The 21,891-nt window shown below is 41.9% G+C and overlaps 1 protein-coding gene across 1 annotated transcript in view; it reads right to left on the bottom strand.

Annotated features, from left to right (window-relative positions):
* LOC117368881 (IgGFc-binding protein-like) overlaps window positions 1–21,891 on the bottom strand; it is a 143,988-nt gene that overhangs the window by 58,499 nt on the left and 63,598 nt on the right. Inside the window, exons 11-15 of the mRNA XM_033962625.1 lie at window positions 19,678–20,251; window positions 14,577–15,175; window positions 10,599–11,166; window positions 3,487–4,082; window positions 2,371–2,938 (exon numbers count right to left, since the gene is read on the bottom strand). Coding sequence (XP_033818516.1) covers window positions 2,371–2,938; window positions 3,487–4,082; window positions 10,599–11,166; window positions 14,577–15,175; window positions 19,678–20,251 — 2,905 coding nt within the window. The remainder of the gene's footprint in view (window positions 1–2,370; window positions 2,939–3,486; window positions 4,083–10,598; window positions 11,167–14,576; window positions 15,176–19,677; window positions 20,252–21,891) is intronic.

Genomic DNA, 21,891 nt, shown 5'->3' with positions numbered 1-21,891 from the left:
ATTCCAAACGGTAGAACATGCCTGGTCTTTTTTCAAGGACACAATGAGCGAGGCGCAAAATCTGTACATCCCCAGATTCAGAAAGGGGTGCAAAAAGAGTGCAAATAGTGAAGAAAGCGATAGGCAATAAGAAAAATTCATTCAGGAAATGGAAAAAGGACAAAACTGAGGAGAACTAGAAAGAGCAGAGGAAGTATCAAAAAGAATGTCACCGTGTGGTTCGAAAAGCCAAAAGAGAGTATGAAGAGAGGCTAGCTAGGGAGGCACAAAATTTCAAATCGTTCTTCAGATATGTTAAAGGGAAACAGCCGGCTAGGGAGGAGGTGGGACCACTGGACGACAGAGGCAGGAAGGGAGTAGTGAAGGAGGAGAAAGAAGTCATGGAAAGACTTAACTTGTTCTTTTCGTCTGTATTTACGAACGAAGACACAACCAACATACCAGAACCTGAGCAATTCTTCAATGGAAATCAAGCAGAAAAATTAACATCCATGGAAGTGAGCAAAGAAGATGTGCGCAGGCAGATAGAAAAATTAAAAACTGACAAAACCCCGGGTCCGGACGGAATCCATCCAAGGGTTCTGAAAGAATTAAAGGAGGAGATAGCGGAACTACTGCAGCAAATTTGCAACCTATCCTTGAAAACAGGAGTGATTCCGGAGGATTGGAAGATAGCCAACGTCATGCCCATCTTTAAAAAGGGATCAAGAGGTGACCCGGGAAACTACAGACCGGTGAGTCTCACCTCAGTTCCGGGGAAAATGGCGGAAGCACTGATAAAAGAAAACATCGATGAACATTTGGAAAGAAACGAACTTCTGAAAACAGGTATAATCAAGAAGGATATTATAACCAGGATGAAATAAGTCATCCTGCCGTTGTATCGGGCGATGGTGCGCCTGCATCTGGAATACTGTGTCCAATATTGGTCACCGTACCTTAAGAAGGATATGGCGTTACTCGAGAGGGTTCAGAGGAGAGCGATGTGTCTGATAAAAGGGATGGAAAACCTTTCATACGCTGAGAGATTGGAGAAACTGGGTCTCTTTTCCCTGGAGAAGAGGAGACTTAGAGGGGATATGATAGAAACTTATAAGATCATGAGGGGCATAGAGAGAGTAGAGAGGGACAGATTCTTCAAACTTTCAAAAAATAAAAGAACAAGAGGGCATTTGGAAAAGTTGAAAGGGGACAGATTCAAAACAAATGCTAGGAAGAAAGGGGGATAGAAGGGTATAAATAGAGGATCACTGCACAGGTCCTGGACCTGTTGGGCCGCCGCGCGAGCGGGCTGCTGGGCACGATGGACCCCAGGCTGACCCAGCAGAGGCATTGCTTATGTTCTTATTAGGGAAATATTCTTAAAACCAATAGGAGGGAACTTTTTTTCACTTAGAGAATAGTTAAGCCCTGGAACGCATTGGCAGAAGATGTGGTAAGAGCAGATAGCGTAGCTGGTTTTAAAAAAGGTTTGGACAAGTTCCTGGAGGAAAAGTCCATAGTCTGTTATTGAGAAAGACATGGGGAAAGCCACTGCTTGCCATGTATTGGTAGCATGGAATATTGCTACACCTTGGGTTTTGGCCAGGTACTAGTGACCTGGATTGGCCACCATGAGAACGGGCTACTGGGCTTGATGGACCATTGGTCTGACCCAGTAAGGCTATTCTTATGTTCTTAACTAATAATGTATGTCCAAATGTGCAAAATGTAACACAGATCCAGTAAAATGACTTTCTGTTGTGCAGGAGTTAAAATAGGGAACTCCTTTGTTGGCCAAATACGAAATTGTCATGAAAGGGGTCTGTTTAAAAAATTGCTAAAGCCACAATTATTTGTAAATGCTTTTTTCTAGTCAGTAATTTTTTTCTGGTTAAGCTGAAGAATTATTCATGATCTTTTTATTCAAGCTTTTGCTGCTATCTTGCAGTATGTTTTTAGGATTGTTTGTTTTATTATGCTCTTTTATAATTTATGTATGTAATTCATGTAAACCTTTTAGTTTTAAATGGTATAGAAATTTTTTAAATAAATAAATAAAAATAAATATTCATGCAAAAAATGTAAGTATTCCTTGGCAAAATAAGTGATATTAATAAATCTTCATGCTGATCAACATTAGTAGTCAGGAATAATGCAGTTAAGAATAACAACACCTTAAGGGACTATCAAGATTTTCCTCTGCTTCCTGGGTTACAATAGAATTGAAAATGTGGCAAAAATTTGAGCAGATGCCAAGACTTGGCCATACATTGTCAAATCACCCTTTCCAAAACAGATCAGTTTAACGAACGAAAAATGTGCTAGACCAAGTATTGCACTTGAAGTGGGTCATGATTTGTTAAGAACTGGATTCTTTGCCCAACTTACGACAGAAAGATGGCTGTCTCCATGTGCTGATGCTTGCTCCTGCAGCTTGGCATGCAGCGGTGTAGGCCTGCAAGCTTTGACACAGAATGTCTCTGGAACCATTCACAGCACACATGTCAAATGTGCAATAAGTGACGAAAGGTTCAGGATTAATATGCGCATGGCAGTCCTTGAATGGACCTTCAGGATCTCTGATCAGGCCACAGGTGCTTTCAGATGCATACTCTTGTTCTTTGGCTAGGTCACAGGATGGGCAATTATCACCACAACCACCACATTTGACACCACTACCCTTCACCTTCCAGTCTTCACCGAAGTCATCTGGATTTGGGGTGATGCTGCCATCCTGTTTGGTAAAGTCATCAGTCATATCATCGTTGTAATTGCCACAGAGCCCCCGTGTTTTATTCTTGAAGGTGCTGGGGACGGTGACCTCTACATAGTATATCGTGTCATATAGTACCATGAAACCACATTTGGTTGACAGAATTATATTGATCCCTTCTCTGTTGATGGAAATCCTTCTGCTGTCAAGATAAACTGGTAAATTGCACTTTTCTCCATTAACCTGCACATAGAAGGAGAATTCATGTTAGTACAGAATAAATAACACAGTTTGTATGAGCTTTCCTAGAATGAATCACCCCTGTTCTTGCAATACTATACAGTATATTGATGTAGTTATTTCCCAGCACTATTCTGTACAAATATTTTGTTTAAGAATATTACTTTTATAGTAGTTCTGCAAATAAAAACATGTTTGCAAAATTCTAAATGTTCTACTATGATTTTTGTCAAATGCTGTCCCATGCAAGAACCTATTCCTATTTTTCCTACAGGATTCATTATTTACTGTATGTAGTTTTGAGGTGCAAAATATGCTGCTGGAACCTAACATCTGTTTTCTCATAGATGTAGCGTTTCGTAATTCGTGATTTTGTGGTCATGAACTTTTGCGGGATTTATACTATTGTGAATAACGAGAACGGACTGTACAAAACTAAACCCATCATTATTATCTTAAATCAAACAAAACCGATGCATAAATAGAAACTATTATCAAGGCAACAGCAATACAATTGCTTCTTAAATTAAAACATTTATGGTTGTACTTACCAAGACTGTCCCTTCTTTTCCTCTTTCAAAGGTAATTGATGTCTTATCAATGGACACTAAAAGTTTACTGATAACTGAGACATTCCTGGTTCCAAAGGGCTCATTCTCTACCACTATGGAGAAATTCTCCCAACCTCTGTCTTTGCACGTGGCTTCAACTAGAACATATTGGCAAATACCCTGGAAGTCAAAAAGGCGTCTATCGAATGAACTGTAGTGGGGATCTCCAACTGCTGTACACTTTCCGACACCCACAGGGTGGCATCCCTGCACTCCGTCTACCACTTTGCACTCCTCATTGGCATCACAAGAGAATGTCTGGCACTCAATGAGACCACCATCTGCACACATGCACTGCTGTTCACAAAGGCCATCTGGATAGAAGACATCCCCTTTTCTGAAGTATGATCCCTTAAATGTGCAGCCACAGTCTTTGACGAGAGCACATTCATTACCACTCAGGATATATCCACTGTCGCAGGCGCAGCCCTCTGCACAATGAGCATCACACCCAGCTGGAGGGGAGAGGCCAAGGCAGGTGGTGGGACAGCCAGACCCACAGAGCTCATAGTGACTGTTCTTGGAACATGTGAGAGCTAAAATAAAGAGGAAGAATTAGATTACTGCAGTTCATTATCCTTTTGGGTTCTGGCCAGTTTTAAAGCTTTATTTACACTGGATGTAAAAGATTAGCTGTGTTGAGATAAGTTGACATACTGTTTGGATAATTGAATTTGGTCTGACACCTTTCATAATAAAGAAAAGCCTAAAAAAAAGTGAGTTATGTATTTACTGCTTGTCGGCAAATACATTATTTGCTTCTGATATATTTTCAGCCCTTACACAAATAAAATCTGGCAGTTTTCTGAATTAAATGTCCAGGGACTAATACTCTGCCCACTGCGGTCAGTGCTTTTTTTAATAACACTAACTTCCATGGCTGAGTAATACCTGGTGTCAGACCATATCAGATACTGGTACAATGTCAAAATTATATGTCAAAAGTTTGTGGTTATACACTCCGAGATGAAGTTTAAGATCAGGTTCTGAAATTAGACTGAATGTTCCAACTTTATCTGAGACCCATCATGAGACTATTATGACCCGGGTCCTCTTTTGTGGAATGTGCTGCCTAGGTAACTTAAAATGATATCATCTTATAAGTTGTTTAGACAACAAGTGAAAACATGGATGTTCCAAAAATATTTAATGTTAGAGGACTAGTAAATTGGAATGTATAGAACTGACTGATATATCTTTAGCGATGATCTGGTATATAAATCTAAGATTTAGATTTATATACCGGATTTTGTCCATGATGTTACCTTGTGTTAGTATTATGTGATCCACTTTGAATTGAAAGATAAAGCAAAGTAGTGGGAGTGTGTGGCGCAGGGGTTAGAGCTACAGCCTCATCACCCTGAGGATGTGGGTTCAAATCCCTCACTGCTCCTTGTGACCCTAGGCAAGTCACTTAATCCCCTCATTGCCCCAGGTACACTAGATAGAGTTTGAGCCCACTGAGACAGATAGGAAAATATGATAAAGTACCTGAATGTAAACCACTTAGGATATATGTGGTATATAAGTAATAAAAATAAATATATAAAAATGCCTATGTTAATGTTTAATATTAATAATGTAATGCCAGGACTTAAACAAGTACTGAAGATATTCAGACCAGTATCTGATAAGTATCCAGATAAAGCTAGGACGGCCTTTGTGCTGATGCAACTTTATCTAGGTAGTTGGCAGTTTAGCAGACTTTACATCGTCTCTAATCAGATAGGTTCTGGTTTTGCCCAGACTTTACTTCAGACCACCTGATCATTACCCATTGAATATCTGGGTTCAGTTCTGTCAGTGGGAGCCTCTTTTACCAATGAGAAGGACTAAGATACTTGGTGGGATTGTTCAGAGACAAACTCAAATATACATGAGAATCCCACTACAAGGAATTATCCAGAGAACAGAGGATAACGGAGGATAGTGGGTCTCAGAAATTAACCAGGCTCAGGAATTAAATCCAATACCAGGTTTCAATACTTCACAATTTCCATCACTGACCCTCTGACCTGGTTGGTTTCCGAGACCCATTATCCTCCATTATCCTCTACTCTTTGGATAATTCCTTGTTGTGGGATTCTCATGTATATTTGAATTAACCTCTTCTAACAACCCATGTCTGGATGCATTAAACTCTCCGATGGTTTAGTTATGATCTATTTTGCTGACCTGATGTGCACAATTGCAAACTGTGTAGTTTTCTGTGTGTTTATACATTGGCTAACTTTGTCATGCAAATGAGACCATTAATATTAAAATGAGGCCATTAATAGTAAAATGAGCCCTCTGATCAATGCCCATAACATTGCTAGGGCATCCCTTAAATTTGCTGATGGCTGCTAAGGACCAGACAGGTCTACCATTTTTTTTCTGCAGATATGTGTGTTTTACACATGCACAGTATCTGTCCTCATTTAAAAAAAAAAGCTCTACTGCCCCCCCCCCCCTTCCCCAGGATACACTGGGAAGGGGAAGGCATACCATTTTGGAGAGGCGTGCCTGATGCAGGAAGGACTGGGCATCCCTCCTGTTCTTTTCAATGAAATAAGGTATGGAGTGGGTCAGGGGTGTGGAGGGAGCCAGTGGCAGTGGCAGGAGTGAGTGGTCATTCATCCTGCCAAGGATCTTCAGAGGGTGTGTGTGTTGGGGCCATGAGTCTCGCAGGAGAGAGGATGTCTGGGTGGTCACAATGTTCACGGAGGAGTCATAAGGGAGCCAGTGACAGTGGCAGGAAGGAGTGGGCATCCTCTTCTAAGAAATAAGATACAGGGGCGGGGTGGGGATGTGGGGGAGCCAGTGGCAGTAAGGAGTGGGCATCTGTCCTGCCAAGGATCTTCAGGGGTATATATGGCAGGGCCACGATGATCGCGGTGGGAGGGTGTCTGTGTGTTGGCAATGTTCATGTGTGTGTGTGAAGGGGGGTTCATCTGGGAGCCAGTGGAAGTTGTTAGAGGTCATCGTCAGGGGGGGTGTCATGGAAGGGGCCAACACAACTTTTTTTTGATGGGGACAGATATTGTGTGTAGGTTACACATGCACATCTGTACACCATTAAAAAAAAAACTTCCTGTCCTGAACAGATGAACGGCAGGAGGCTACTTCGAGGCTTCCCCTGCAGCTCAGCTGTTCGGGATTCCCCTATCGGCTCTGCGCAAGTGTTGAGTCAGTTTTCCAATGATTGGTGGGGAGGGATTAGGGCAGATATCTGATTCAACTCATTTGCATGAGAAGCCTTTTGAGCATTGATTGCTGTTTGGAAATCAGCTAATAAATTGGCCCACAGTGGCCCACACAGGCTTAACAAGCATGTTTGGTGCATCTAAGTTCAAGTTATCTCCCTTTAAGTTTTGAGTCCCAGATTTTATCTAATCTAATCTACAATCTGTGAGTCGCTCTGTGTCTAAATAGGTTCAAGGCAAAGTACAATTCGGTTGTTAAGCAAGCAGATTAAGAAAAAGGAGAAAGAGGACATTGAGCAGGAGGAGGAGGAGGAGAGGAAGGGGTGAAGAGACCTCTATTGGGAAGCAAAGAAGAGATATTTGAAGTACGGTTTACATTGGATAAGCATTGAGGAGATATTAGAAATACAGTTTACAGGAATTGCAAGAGCAATTGGAGATATGTGTCCCTATTGACCATTGTAAGGAGACAGAGAACAGGCTGACTGAGAAAGCAGCCAGAAAGTGAAGCAGCTGACAGCTATGGAAAAGGAGCAGATACAGCAGTAACAAGTGTCCCAGAAGTTGAAGGACCAAGTCATCCTGTTCACAGTCCACAGTGATGACTATCAGGCCATAGCAGAAGCTGCAGATGCCAAAGTGGAACAGATGCAGCAGGAATTGACAGGAACAGTGCAGGGCTGACATTATATTTGATACCAGACTGCAGGAGCAGCTAAATAAAACAATGCAGAATTTTAAGGCAGTGAAGACCAAGCCAAGGGGGCTGGAAGAGTTGATTGACAAGCTCCAAAGGAATTTACAAAAGATGCATCTCCGGGAGGAGGAGGAAAAAAATATATATATGGATGTTCAACAAGAGAAAGAATGGTTGCAGAGATAGAACACTTAGCTGAATGCTGAACTGAAATCATAAACTGAGGAAAAGAAAGGGAAATTCTTAAGTTAAAATGTAGTCTGGAGAACAAAGGAAAAGAGTTCACTCGTTTGGAAGAGCAAGTAAACAGTCTGAAGTTATTGAATGAAAATCTCCAGAAGCAGGCAGAGAACCTGCTTTATAAAGTTAAAGGAAGCAAATGAACAACACTTAAATATGGAAGGGAGCTTCCAGAATGAGCTGAATGCTCACATCAACCTATCTAACCTAAACAAGAGTGCAGCCGAGGACTCTGAAACTAGGAACAACAAGTTAACCAGGGCTGTTAAGGAACTGCACAAAGTAGTGAAGGAACAGGGAGGAAGAAATTGGCAATCTCACAGAAAGAAATAATGTGGTATTTCAACAATTGCTAGAGGTACAATGCCAGTTCAAAGCTCTAAACAGTTTAATCAAGTGAAAAGGCAACTACACCAGGAGTTGCTTCAAGTCAGACGTTATTGCAAGGAACTTCAATTTGAGTATGATAAAGTCTTGGCCTCATAAGTCACTTTGGAAAAGGAAGTTGATGAGCTGAACCAGGGGCTTTGGAGAACAGAGCAGATTTTATAAGCAATCCATTGAGGAATTAAAGGAGGAAAGAGACACCCTCAACTGCCAATATGATCAAAAATTGATAGAGATGAGTCAACTACAAGAACTTAAAAAGACTATTCACATTCTAAAGCAGAAGTAAAAGTGTTAAGAAGAAATGGAAACTAAGGGCCTGTTTTACAAAGCTGCGATAGCGGCTGCAGCGTGGTAACAGCCCCGAAGCCCATAGAGATTTAAAAGGATTCGGGGCTGTTGCCACATAGCAGCTGTTAGCGTGGCTTTGTAAAACAGGCCCTAAGATTATTGCTTTGGAATCTGATTTACAGGCAGCCCAGGAGAAATTTCAGAGAAAGTGCATTTAGGAGCAGCGAAAACTGAGAAATGTACCGCGAATGGAAGGGATCCAAGCCAAAGGCCCAGAGAAAGAGCTTCATGATGTTCTGGTGGGACTAAGTCATCCAGAAGATGGGTAACTGGGATGACCCTAAAAGGGGGACTTGGCATCCTCTATAGCAGGGGTGTCAAATGTTGGTCCTCGAGGGCCGCAATCCAGTCAGGTTTTCAGGATTTCCCCAATGAATATGCATGAGATCTATTTGCATGCACTGCTTTCATTGTATGCTAATAGATTTTTGCATATTCATTGGGGAAATCCTGAAAACACGACTGGATTGCGGCCCTCAAGGACCGACATTTGACACCCCTGCTCTAAAGAGGGCTGGAAAGATTTATTGCAGGCATGCATACCTGGTGAAGGGAAGAGGGTGAAGAATGCCATAGTGGAGTTCTTAAGATGTGGATACCCCCTGGGGTTTGCTGTTCACTACTAATACCCTGCACCTAGGGTACATTGGCACCAGTACATTGGCAATGGATGGGAAGGAATCTCAGTCTAAAGATGCTTCCTGGGTGGAGAGAGGTGAAGTCTCCCCAGAAAGAATACTGGCCTGGGGAAAAGGTGAATCAGGCCCTCAGGGGATGAGGGTGACCACCAAGAATAGCATCTAGAGAAGATGTCCAGTGCTAAAAGAGCAATGTCTCAAGAAAATAGAGTGGCCCAAAAGTTGCTTTTGGCTCCCCAGTCCCAAGGAAGCCTGGGACAGGCTGCCAGAGGACATTTCAGTGCAAATGGAATGATTCTAAAGACTGACTTGTGATGGCTGAGGGGAGCCCTGGAGACGAAGGTCTCAGCCTGGACCAGACACAGAAAACTTCAGTAGGAAAGACTGGTTCAATAAGGATGTGGATGTCAGTGATTGGAGGGCTGCCGTCTCCTGGAGATGGGACTCGCTCTCAAGATATGAACTACTGCTGATGGCTGGAAAAGAAGGCTATGGAAGGGGTGCAGCCTGGAGATGGAGTCAGAGACCATCAGATGTCCATTGGACTGACTTCACTGAGATGGGATCCTGGACAGCTTGGGACCATTGGTGTGATAGGGTTCAATGGTTCCTTTGATTATTTTGCCCTGTTGTGTGGTTGCAGCAAGAGTAGTGTGAGATGAATGATGGCATGATGGTAACCCTGGAGTGGTCCCAAGGAATCCCTGGGAGAGTGGGGATCACGCGTGCCCTTAGGGATTCTTACCCTCGATCTTTTAGGAAACTGGATTTGATTCACACAGCAGCCTCTTGTATCTCTTGGAGAGGTCCTTAACTATCCATTGCCTTAGGGACAAAAGTTAGAATGTGAGCACAACAGGGGCAGAAGAGGGACCTGTATATAACATATGTAAATTACTATTGGCGGTACCACAGAAAGGCAGTATATCAAATCCATGACTCTTACACTTATCTAACAGAGGGAAAGGGAGTAAAGCAATTGCAACCCGAGCCCATCTAAAAGGGAAGTGTGATCTATTGCTGTGACACCAGGGGCAGATCTACCACAGTGGCACTGGATCCAAAAATCACTATTTCCCCATTTTGTCCTCTCTAGAGATGGCTCTGAAACTCACTCTTCATAGCCTTAAGAGCAGGTGATAAGGAAGAATCAAGTCATGGATATAGAAAAGTGCTAGTGATAGTGATAGTGCAAGCCACAGTTAGCCATGGGAACAAGTCCCCAGAAAAAGCTGGATTGATGCCATCTAGTTGTGGCTGTGCACTCTCATGCAAAACTATGGCAAGTTAAGTGACCAGAGTTAGGAAATCATTCTCACTAGTTAATCTTATCACAGTCTCTTTTAGGGATGATCAATGCAGAAACCATTCCAACTGTCATATATCAGTATTATTGTAGGGTCTTCAATCCATGCACCATTCCACTTTAGTGTTATCACTGAGACACTATGGAGAAGCCCATCCACTCTGCCCCAGAGTAACACTTAAGGATGACTAGTATTGCACTCTGTCCAGCTTCTCTCTAGAAACTATCCAGATAGGTGATAAACTTACCGCAGAACGATGGGGTTCTCCACTCCTGAATCTGGATGCCTTTGGCTTGACACTGACTCACATATGAGGCAATGCCATTGCATAGAACAGATAGGCGACCCTTGAACTGACATGAATCAAAAACACAGTTGTTGAAGAAGGGAGCTGGGTCTATGGTGGCGTGGCACTGACTGAATGGTCCATTAGCATCAATGATCTTGCCACATAATGTCTTATTTCTGTATACCGATTTCTCTGCCTCAGTGCAGAGTGGACAGATCTCAGAGGGGCAGACCTTCTCACATCCTGGGACACCTCCAACTTTCCAACTGTTCCCAAACTCAGTTGCATTAGCTGTTAAGATGCCATCCTTCGTGATCATATCATCAGTTTGGTTATTATTGTTGTTGCCACAGAGCCCAGAGACTGCGTTGGCATAGGTGTCTGGAGCTATAACCTGAACATAGTTGTAGCAGTCAAATATTACTGTGATACCACAACTACTGGTAATATAAACGTGAACTCCGCTTCGAAAAGCTCTTATTTCCTTACTGTAACTGAATGGCAGATCTGTAATGACTCCATTGAACTGAAAAGGTACAGAATAAAGAATTAATAAAACATGTGCCATATTTAATACAAAACATTTCAAATACATGCAAACAAAACAGCAAAGTGTAAAATCTCACTATAAGATCCTCAGCTTGTTCAGAAATATTCCTGTGATAGATCTGTCCTACTCTCAAAAGAAATAAAACAACAGGAAAACAAACCCCACAAAGCAATTAGCAATCCAACAAAATGTGGGGAAGGAAAGATGACCTCACACACAGGAAACAGGTCTTTCAATGTAAAGTTGATTCATTTAGACTTTCATCTACGTTGAAAGTAGAGTTGAAATGAGCAAAAGCAACTTGGAATCACTCCTACCATGACTACCTGAATTTCAGAGACTGATTCTTCCAGGTGCTCTCAAGCCCTTATGATATTTCATTGACCAGAAGTGTCATTTCATTGGAATTAGGTGTACCTGAATTTCAGCGAATGATTCTCTGAGTCGTCTTTTGAGCCCTTATGATATTTCATTGAGTAGAAATGTCATTTCATTGGAATTAGACTCCTGAAGAAGACACTTGGTTGTGTTGAAACACAACTGTTGGATCAATGTAGATGAAAGTCTGAATAAATCAACTTTTCATTGAAAGACCTATTTCCTGTATGTGAGGTCATCTTTCCTTCATCACTTTTTGTTGGATTGATAGATCTGCCCTAGCAATGATTTTATAAAAGTTTTTAGTATCCTCCATGAAATAGCAGGGACTTTGTGGGCAATATTTCCTGGTCACATTCACTGTTGGGTTAATATTCAGCATGGTTTAAGTGAGCAGGAGTGATTCCTGCCTACTTAAATTATGCTGAGTGGACCGGCTCTTGATATTTAGTAGCACTTAAGCCAGTGCAGTCTGGAGAAAATATTGGGGTAGACCTAATGTCTACAGTGCTGCCAGTGGGGCTGCTGATTCACTATTACAATTTCCATAGTGATTAAAAACACAATATTGAAGCACACACCCCCTCCCCCCCCCCCCCCCCCCGGCAGAAATGAAATTGGAGAACTCCCACTCAGCTTAGAGGGGACAGTGGGTGGACCTTTAAGATATGTGAGCACTGGTGATATTCACTACTAGTGACAGCATAGCAACCCAGGCAAACAGGGCTGCTTAAACAGCAGTCTTCACATTGCCCAGTTAACTATGCTAGTGTAGAACTGAATATTGGCCATACTCGCATAACTTCTGGGTGCCACCGATGAGCCGGATATTCGGTGCTGTGACCAGATATGACCTGGCACTGAAAACCTAGTCTAATCTATTGGCAGTGGTCAGTGTTTAAAATAAATGTTCAATAACCCCAGCTGAATATTGGTGTGGGTGGGAGCTATGTTGAGATGTGCCAAATAGGAACATCAAGGGGTCCTTTCACTAAAGCTTAATGCATGCTAATTGCTAAGAAGCTTATTATCGTATTTACTCGAATATAAACAGATCCTATTAACTGAGGTAACCGATTCCCCCCCCCAAAAGGAGGAAAAAGATTGACTCGAATATAAACCGAGATTAGAAATTTGGATATGTGAGTGTCATAAGTAATGAGGGGAAAAGAAAGAAAGTACCAAGACTCGAGCTACAGTAGAGCAAACAACAAAAAGAGGCACTGGAGATGTTGAATCCAATTAGTGGTCACAATATCTTTTATAAATGGTTTACACCAGGGGTGTCAAAGTTTCTCCTTGAGGGCTGCAATCCAGTCGGGTTTTCAGGATTTCCCCAATGAATATGCATGAGATCTATTTGCAATCACGGCTTTCGTTGTATGCTAATAGATCTCATGCACATTCATTGAGGAAATCCTGGAAACCCGACTGGATTGTGACCCTCGAGGAGGGACTTTGACACCCCTGGTTTACACCATAAAACAATGATGAAATCCTAAAAATGCTAAAACAAAGTAATGCCTAAAGCAGGGGTGCCCATACTTTTTGGGCTTGTGAGCTATTTTTAAAATGACCAAGTCAAGATGATCTACCAACAATAAAATTTTAAAAAAAACACAAAGCACAGTGTATGCAGAGAAAATGTTAATTATAATTTATATTCAGGGTTTTTTTTTCAAAAATGTCAAGGAAGATGACTTTAAAATATGCAATGTTACCTCAGTAACAACTATACAAAAATAGACAAATATACCCCCTCTCTAAACCGCGATAGTGGTTTTTAAAACCGGGAGCTGCGCAAAATGCCCCACACTGCTCCAGACGTTCATAGGCTCCCTGCGTTAAAAACCGCTATTGCATTTAGTAAAAGGGGGCCATAGTGCAAAATATAGACAGCAGATATAAATTCTCAAAATGGTCACATTTTGATCACTAAATTGAAAATAAATTCATTTTTCCTACCTTTGTTGATTTCATGAGTCGTTGGTTGCACTTTCTTCTGACTGTGCATCCAATACTTCTTCCCTTGTTTCTGCCTCCTGCATGCTTCTTTTCCTTCAGACCTCATTTCATTCCCCAACTAACATCTCTCTCTTTCCCTCCATGAGCCCAACTTCTTCTTCCTCTCTCCCTGCCTGCCCCTTGCCACCCGACACACTCCATTCCCTCCCACAACTTTTTATTCCTCTCTCCCCGCCGCCTCCCCTTTCTTTCTTTCTCTCTCTTTCTCCCTGCCCCTTTCACCATTCTTTCTTTCTCTCTCCCTGCTCCCCATTTCTTTCTTTCTCTCTCCCTGCTCCCTCTTTCTTTCTTTCTTTCTCTCTGCTTTTCTTTCTTTCTGTCTTTCTCTCTCCCTGATCCCCAAGCCACCACCGCCGATTTAAGCCACCGCTGCCAATTTAAGCCTGCTTCCACAACATCGCAAAAGCCAGGCACGTGCAAGCGCCAGGCACACAAGCCTCCCCCTAGAAATTTGGGTATGTGAGTGTCATAAGTAATGCCATAAGGTGACTCCCTTCCTTCCCTTCTCACCTTAAGGAACAGCCTAAAACCTTTGAACCCAAACCATTTTACAACTTGCCTGCACTCAAATAAACCCAGTTATTTCCACCTGGACTGCACCGCTCATCTCTTGCTACTTCTGACTCTCTTCAGGGATTCTTCTGGAAAAGTGTGTTTTTGCTAAATGTGTAAAACTGATGCATATATTTTATAGTTCAACACTTTGCACAAACTTGTGTGTCTATGTCCTGAGTCTTTCAAAAGTGGATGAACAAGCCAGTTTCAATGCCTGAGGAAAGCACTTGCAAAGACAGTAGCATTAAAGATCTGTAAAGCAAAAGGAAACAAGCCAATCTTAGGCATCTAAATCCAAATCAAAGGGAAGCCATCTACAGGGTACATAGTTCAAAGCAGTCTTGATACAAAATAATTAAAAAAAAAAGAGGAGCAGAATCAAGGGCTGTTTCTCCTTCATTCATGCCTCTAAATCTCACACAACATACCTGGATTTGTGCACAGTAGTCCTTGCTGATGGTAATTGTTTGATTATACAGCTCCAATGTCACCGCTTTGGTGAAAGTAACCGCTCTGTTCATTTGGTAGTCATTCTGAACCGTGACTCTGAATGGAGTGAGACTTGGATCTTGGGAATTAGTACCAGCAAACAGATAGTTACAACCACCCTGGTAATCGTATTTGACCCCATCAAAGGTTATGTAGTGGTGATATCCGTAAGCGATGCAGGTAGAGTAGCTGATTGAATAGCAGCTCCGGACCCCATGTACTACAGCACACCTTTCAGAGGTTTTGCAGCTGGCACTGTAACAAACTACCATGCCCGTACTTGAGTTACATTTGCAGCGGACATGGCAGTTGGCATCAGACCAGAACTCCTCGTTGGGTAGATAGTAAACACCACCATAGGTACAGCCACAATTTTCCTCAGAGACACACTGGCTACCACTGACGATGTATCCATCATTGCACTGACAGGTCTCCACACAGGGCTTTTCGCATTTGCTGGGGGCTTCTCTGTCTGAGCAGGTGGCAGGGCATGCATTTCCACAGGATTCATAGTGACTGTTCTCAGGACAAGGCAGTGCTACAAAGCAAATACAGAATAATTCAAAACAACCTCTAATGACTTTCAATATTATTTCCACCATTCTAAAAACATTGTGCAGACAACTGATTACCTATATAGTGCTGGGAATGCGAAGCCCAAGAAAATTCTTGTCTTATCATTTCCATTGTTGTTTACATGGTTCAAATCTTATTTATCAAGCAAGACAACAATCAGGTCTGTTCAAATACAGCACATCATTACCTTGGGTATTGAGCTATGGAGTGTCACAGGGGTCCATACTATCGCCCATCTTATTTAATATCTGTCTTAAGCCTCTGGCTGAGTTGCTTCGGTCAATGGGCATAAAATTCATATCCACTTAACCAGATCTACCAACAGATTTGAGTAAACTGAATGCCTGTCTAATCGCAATTCAGGAATGGGCAAACAACAACAAATTCTGCTTTAATCCAAGCAAAACAGAGATTCTTTAGGTTCCTAACACAATGATTTCAAAATATCTTTTGGACAGTATGAACTTTCCCTAAAATCTCAGGAGTAATAGTAGTTGTACTGTTAGATTCATCTCTCACAAATCCAAACTACCTTTAAAAAATTATCTCTATCATATAAGGCAGTTATGAAATATATCTCCATATATCGAAAACACAAGTCTGACCAAAGCAGTCCATACCATGATAACATCACAACTAGACTACTGTAATGCCTTCTACACTGGTCTAATCAAAAAGAATTTGCATCATCTGTAACTAATTCAGAATGCCACAGCACAACTGATAGAATGGCTGCCATGCTGGAGCCCCTATTATAAAGAATATTTTGACTTTGAAAGGAGACAGAGAAGGTGAGGGGAAGGAAGGGAGAATGACAGAAGGGGAAGAGATGGTCTGAGCATGGACCCCTCTGGAGCTGTCTTAAGTTAACCCATGGGTGGGGGCAGGGAGAGATGAGAGCAGGAAGAAATGCAGACCAGAGGTGTGAGGAAGGACTAAAAAACAGTGAAAGTAACACCGGACCATGGGGAGGAGGGAAATAAGAGAAGCACTGGAATCAGGCCATCTCTTCCCCTGCTGTCATTCTCCCTTCCTTCCCCTCACCTTCTCGGTCTCATTTCAAAGTCAAAATATTTTCTCTGCCCCGGCACCGATTCCTGCGGGTTGCAGGGGACCTCGAGGCCTCCCGAATAGAGAGGAGTGTGGGAGCACTGCTCCGCCCCTCTCCCGAGCCAGCAGGAGACCTCGAACTTGAAAACTGTAGCAACAGTTGCATGAGTTAGTTGTATAAGTTAGTCGCGTGTGTAGCTATTAGATGCGTGTGCAATTATTAGCTGCTTGTACCAGGACCTCTCAAGAACTACATCCACCCAGGTCATCCTGCTAGGACTTCTCGAGAAAAATATCCTCCCGGGTCATTTTAAAGAACCATTTCAACACGCCTAACAGCCATCCAATCTAAATCAATAATCCTTGGGTCATCCTAACAAACCATTTCATTCCCCTAACAACCTTACAAACCATAAAGCAAGAATTCTAGAGAAACTAATACTCCCTCTGCATCAGGAAGAATCACTCTACCCCACAATCATGAACCTCCTACTGATCTTACTGATCTACCTGATGAGTGGTAGCATCAAAGACGTTAACTCTCTTTTCCCACAATTGCAATCTATCCACTACCCATATTTATCCATCATGCACATCACTAACCCACAGGAAGACACAATAAATCATATTAATGTTATCTCAAATTAAAAAAGACATTAGTGTACCCTTAAAAAAAGAACAAGGGAACTAAAAGCCATCAGAACCACCACCTCTATAGAAATTGCCACATCCACTTCTACCCCCTGTGTATATCTTAATAACAGATCAGTTAGAAATAAGGCATTTCTAATTAATGACTGGATCATCAGCAAGCAAATAGCCTGCCTTTTTCTAACCGAAACTTGGGTACTGTCTGAAGATGATCCAATAATAATTGATCTTCTACCAGACAATTTCAAAATCCTTACTTTAAACCGCACAGGCAAAAAAGGAGGAGGACTAGCAATTATTCTTAAAGAAGGATTCGAGTTCAAACTTCTGGATTCCAAAATGACCAACCACCTAGAAATCCTAGCCTGTAAAATCAATAACACCCAACTAGAAGAATACTTATCCTGCATACTATTTTATGTCCCGCCAAAAATCTGGCCCAAAGCCAAAGAAGATTTCTGCGAATTCGTCCTACACAATTCAATTGGCCCTAACTACAACATCATCGCAGGGGGACATAAACATACACCTAGATGAAGAGAACAATACAGACACAAAAGAGCTTAAAAACTTTCTATCTCTACTCAACTACAACCTCCCCATACCCACACAAACTCACGAAAAAGGCCATCATTTAGATTTGGTTGCCATGTCCACAAAGGAAATCCTTTACCCAATCATCTCTCTGCCTGAAGGCACCTGGTGTCACGACATCTGGTCTGACCACTTCACTTATTATTTTAAATTAATCTGGTCGCACCGAAAATCCAAAACACGTCCGATGATGAAAAAAGAACATCATACAAGAGGTTATATTAATCCAGAAGAATACTGGTCACAATACGAACTGCAGAAGGAGATAGAGGAAGGAGTAGATTTCTGGGACCACTGGACGACAACCAGCACATCCATTTTAGATAAAATTGCCCCTTATTATAAAAGCAAAAGCAATGCAAACAAATATAACAAATGGTTCGACACCGAACTACTAAAAACGAAACAACTAGCTAGGGTAGGAGAGAGAGAGAGAGAGAGAGAGGAGGTGAGATGATGGATTGTGGAGGAAGAGGTAGGAGTGAAGGGACAGGAAGAAGGTGGAGGAATAAAGGACAGGGAGGTGTTAGACCATGAGGAGGAGAGGAACAGGAGATGCTGCATTACAAGAATTGAAGGAGGGGATATACTGGAAATTAGGAATCAAGTGGAAAAGACAAGGGGTGGTGGCAAAGAGATTGCCCTAGGTACATTAGATGGATTGTGAGCCCGCCGGCAGAGACAGGGCAAAATGCTTGAGTACCTGAATAAATTTATATAAACAGTTCTGAGCTCCCCTGGGAGAACAGTATAGAAAATTGATTGAATGAATGAATAAATAAATAAATGAGTGGAGGATAGTAAGCACAGAGGTAGAAATGTGGTAATGAGTAGATAAAAGTAGGAGGGAATAGGAGGATGGGGAATGTGTGAGATGGGAAATGGAAGAGCTAGAGCATGAGAAAGATAGATGGCATATTGGTAGGTAGCTGAAAAGGAAGGAAAAATGTGAAATTTAAGTGGATGGAGATGCCGGAAAAAAAAAAAAAAAGCAGGCAGAGCTAAAAAGGAAAGATCAGTTTATCAGATGGGGTAGAAAGGGATTGAAACAAGGCAGGAGAAAGGAAAAAAAAGACATGGCGAGCAACCACTGGATAGGGAAATATCAGAAGACACAGGAAAGTAGAAGAGACAAAATGGGATCAACATGATAGAAAAATAAAATATCCAGACAACAAAGGTAGAAAAAAAGTTTTTTATTTTAAATTTATTACCTGGAATATGTTAGCTTTTAGATATGTGAATCACAGATAGGGGATTATTCCAACCTCCTTCTACTAGATACAAGGGATCACCCAGAGAGTGGAGCAGGGCTGGGAAACAGAGCGGGGAAATAAAAAAGGGGACAGAAACAGAATGGAGAGAACTGGGGGAAGCAGAAAGGAGGGAATCACATTGTGGTACTGGGAAGGGTGGGGGGGGGAGGATAAGGATGGGGATGCTTAGAAATGGATTTGAGTGGGATCAGATTGGTAACCTGGAATTTATACAGATGCCAGCCAACATTCAGTGAAAAGGTATGGGACTTGATAGACTGCCTTTCTATGGTTTCACTTATAGTGGTTTGCATAATTTGTACAGGTACTTGTTTTGTGCCTGAGGCAATGAAGGGTTAAGTCACAAGGAGCGAAAGTGGGAATCAAACCTACTTCCCCAGGTTGTCAAGTCACAGTACTAACCACTAGGCTACTCCTCTACTCCATTGCTGTCTCCAGCACAGCTTAGTAAAACTTATGTGAGAGGTGGTAAATCATTAAAATAAATCATATCAAATAGTTAAGAAGCTAAAGATAGGCCATTGGCACTGAATATGGCCCTCGCTTAAATAGGTACTGGCTCCTCCCTGACTCCGACCATGGCTACCCCAGAACTGGCTGGATTTTGATTGTGCAGTCTGAGCCGATATTTAGCAGCACTGTCTGGTTAAGCATTTTTGAATATTAGGATGGCCAAAATTATTTTATAAAACATATAACAGTAGTTACATTTAGTTCACAAAGAACCCCTTTGCTGCCCTATTAACAAATTCAACAGTGAGATCCAGGATGAGGAGTGTGTTACATGCAACAGATAATCCTTCTAATATTTACAAAAACACTGCTCTAATCTAAAATGTGTATCTACTATATGTTGCCTACTCTTGTAATGATGAAAAGTTGGAACACTTACAACATCCAGATGCTATCCTCCAGTCAGAGATGTTAGCTCCTTGTTTCTGGCAGTTGGTTGCATAGGCATTAAGAGCCTGACAGAGAATAATCTTGGCACCTTTATTCATGCAGACATCATATACGCAGTTGTCAAAGAACGTATCGGGATTCACCAAGGCATGACATTTTTGGAAGGGGCCGTTTGTGGTCTGGTTGATCAGACCACAGAACTGTTCACTTCCGTATAGCTGCCTTTCAGACTCCTCGCAGGATGGGCAGACGCTGGGACAGTTGTGGAAACAGAAGGGGTCTCGATCATTGACTTGCCAGCTGGCTGCCCATTCAATAATTGAGGAGCTGTGGGTGCCGTTGGGATATGTCATATCATCTTCTGCATCCCCGTTGAAGTTTCCACAGAGTCCCCGGGTGACATTATAATAGCTGCTGGGCACGGTGACATCCAAATATATATTCCAATCATACCCGACTGTAAGGCCATAATATGTTTCCACAATGGCCATGATGCCACTCCTAACAACTGTGATACTACCACCATCCACAGTAACTGGCAAATTGGTCATTATACCATCGATCTGAAAAAAAACAAAAAGAAATGATATATAATCACTGCTCATTTGTAACAGATGAAATGTATCTAAAAGTAATCTAAAGTGAAACAGACAGAACTTAAATGCATCTGGACGAGAGAAGAGATATTCAGATATCTCAAAAACATAAATAATCTAAAAAAGGGAAATATTTCCTGAGAGAACTTAAGTTTATTTATTTAGATTTATATCCCATTCTCCCCAAAGAGCTCAGAACGGGTTCAGTTTACATTCACAGTGTTACATCATAGGGTTTGCATACAATGTGTTGCAATATATCTCCTCAAGTCGCTTCATTGGCTGTCCGTCCATTTCCGAATAAAGTTTAAACTCCTCTTGCTGACTTAGAAGTGCATTCGCTATGAAGCCCCCGATATCGCGCCTCACTTATCTCCCCCGTGATCTCCGCTCATCGGGCAAGCTTCTCTTATCTGTACTCTTCTCTTCCACTGCTAACTCCAGACTCCATCCCTTCTTCCTTGTGGCACCGTATGCCTGGAACAGGCTGCCTGAATCAATACGTCGTACTCCATCCCTGGCAGTGTTCAAATCCAAGCTAAAGGCCCACTCTTTTGAAACTGCTTTCAACTCTTAACTCCCGCTCACTGCTGTCAGATACCTATAACCACTGTATCATTTCCTCTATCATAATCTTCCCAACCCTGTAATGTCCTGTCTAAATTAGATTGTAAGCTCTTCTGAGCAGGGACTTTTTATTATATGTTAAAATGTACAGTGCTGCATATGCCTTTTCAGTGCTATCGAAATAATAAATAGTAGGATTACTTACTGATGCTGGTGAAGGGCTGAGGGAGAGACTAAGCAATAAGGTAGGTTTTTACAGCTTTTCTAAAGTAAAGAAGTCCTTTATGAGCTCTGATATGATGAGGTAGGCTATTCCAGAGGTTTGGTAAGACATGGGAATAGGATCTTTTCCAAGCTGTCTGGAGTTGGAGGGAGTGTTCTGATGGTGTATGTAAGCATATTTAATCTTGGAAGCATAGCGCTCTCTTTGGGGTGTTCTAGATTAGAACAAGGAATCATTACATGAGATTGGTATGAGGGACTAGTGTAAGGATCTTTTCAGGACCTTCATTAGCCCAGTATGTTCCCACATTCAGGACCATATCAACTCAGTGAAGATAAAGATGTGTAGCATTTACTGTAGTTTCAACTTCTCTCTTCTGTTATGGCAGAAAATGGTTCTGCCTGCCTTTAAGTCAGAGACCTCTATGATATTTTATGGATGCACTTTTTAGGCAGTCAACAGTCTCTTCGAGAACCAATTGATCTTGACTGCCTCTTTATCTGGTATCTTGTTAAGCTTCTCTGGCAGAACTTTTGGAGTTTTTTCTGTATTGAACATATAGGTAGGCCATTCTCTAATAAAACCATATTTTCGGCATTTTTTTTGAGAATGGACATTTCCCTGCTGCCTACTTTGTGAGCCTAGGGCCTTAGGCCAAAAGGGGACTTTAAACCTTTTTTTTTATTATGTCCCTCCATGGGGCTCATTTTCAAAAAAGATAGACATCCAAAAGAAAGCACTTGGGCGGATCCTAGAGGGATCAGAAGCTGGATGTCATCAGCATAGGAGTGGACTTTGATGTTATAGTTTTGGGCAA

Source organism: Geotrypetes seraphini, chromosome 11 (genome assembly GCF_902459505.1).
Source record: "Geotrypetes seraphini chromosome 11, aGeoSer1.1, whole genome shotgun sequence".
NCBI classification, from domain to species: domain Eukaryota; kingdom Metazoa; phylum Chordata; class Amphibia; order Gymnophiona; family Dermophiidae; genus Geotrypetes; species Geotrypetes seraphini.
Note: the sequence above shows the minus strand (reverse complement) of the source record. Positions and strands in the feature narration are given on the sequence as shown.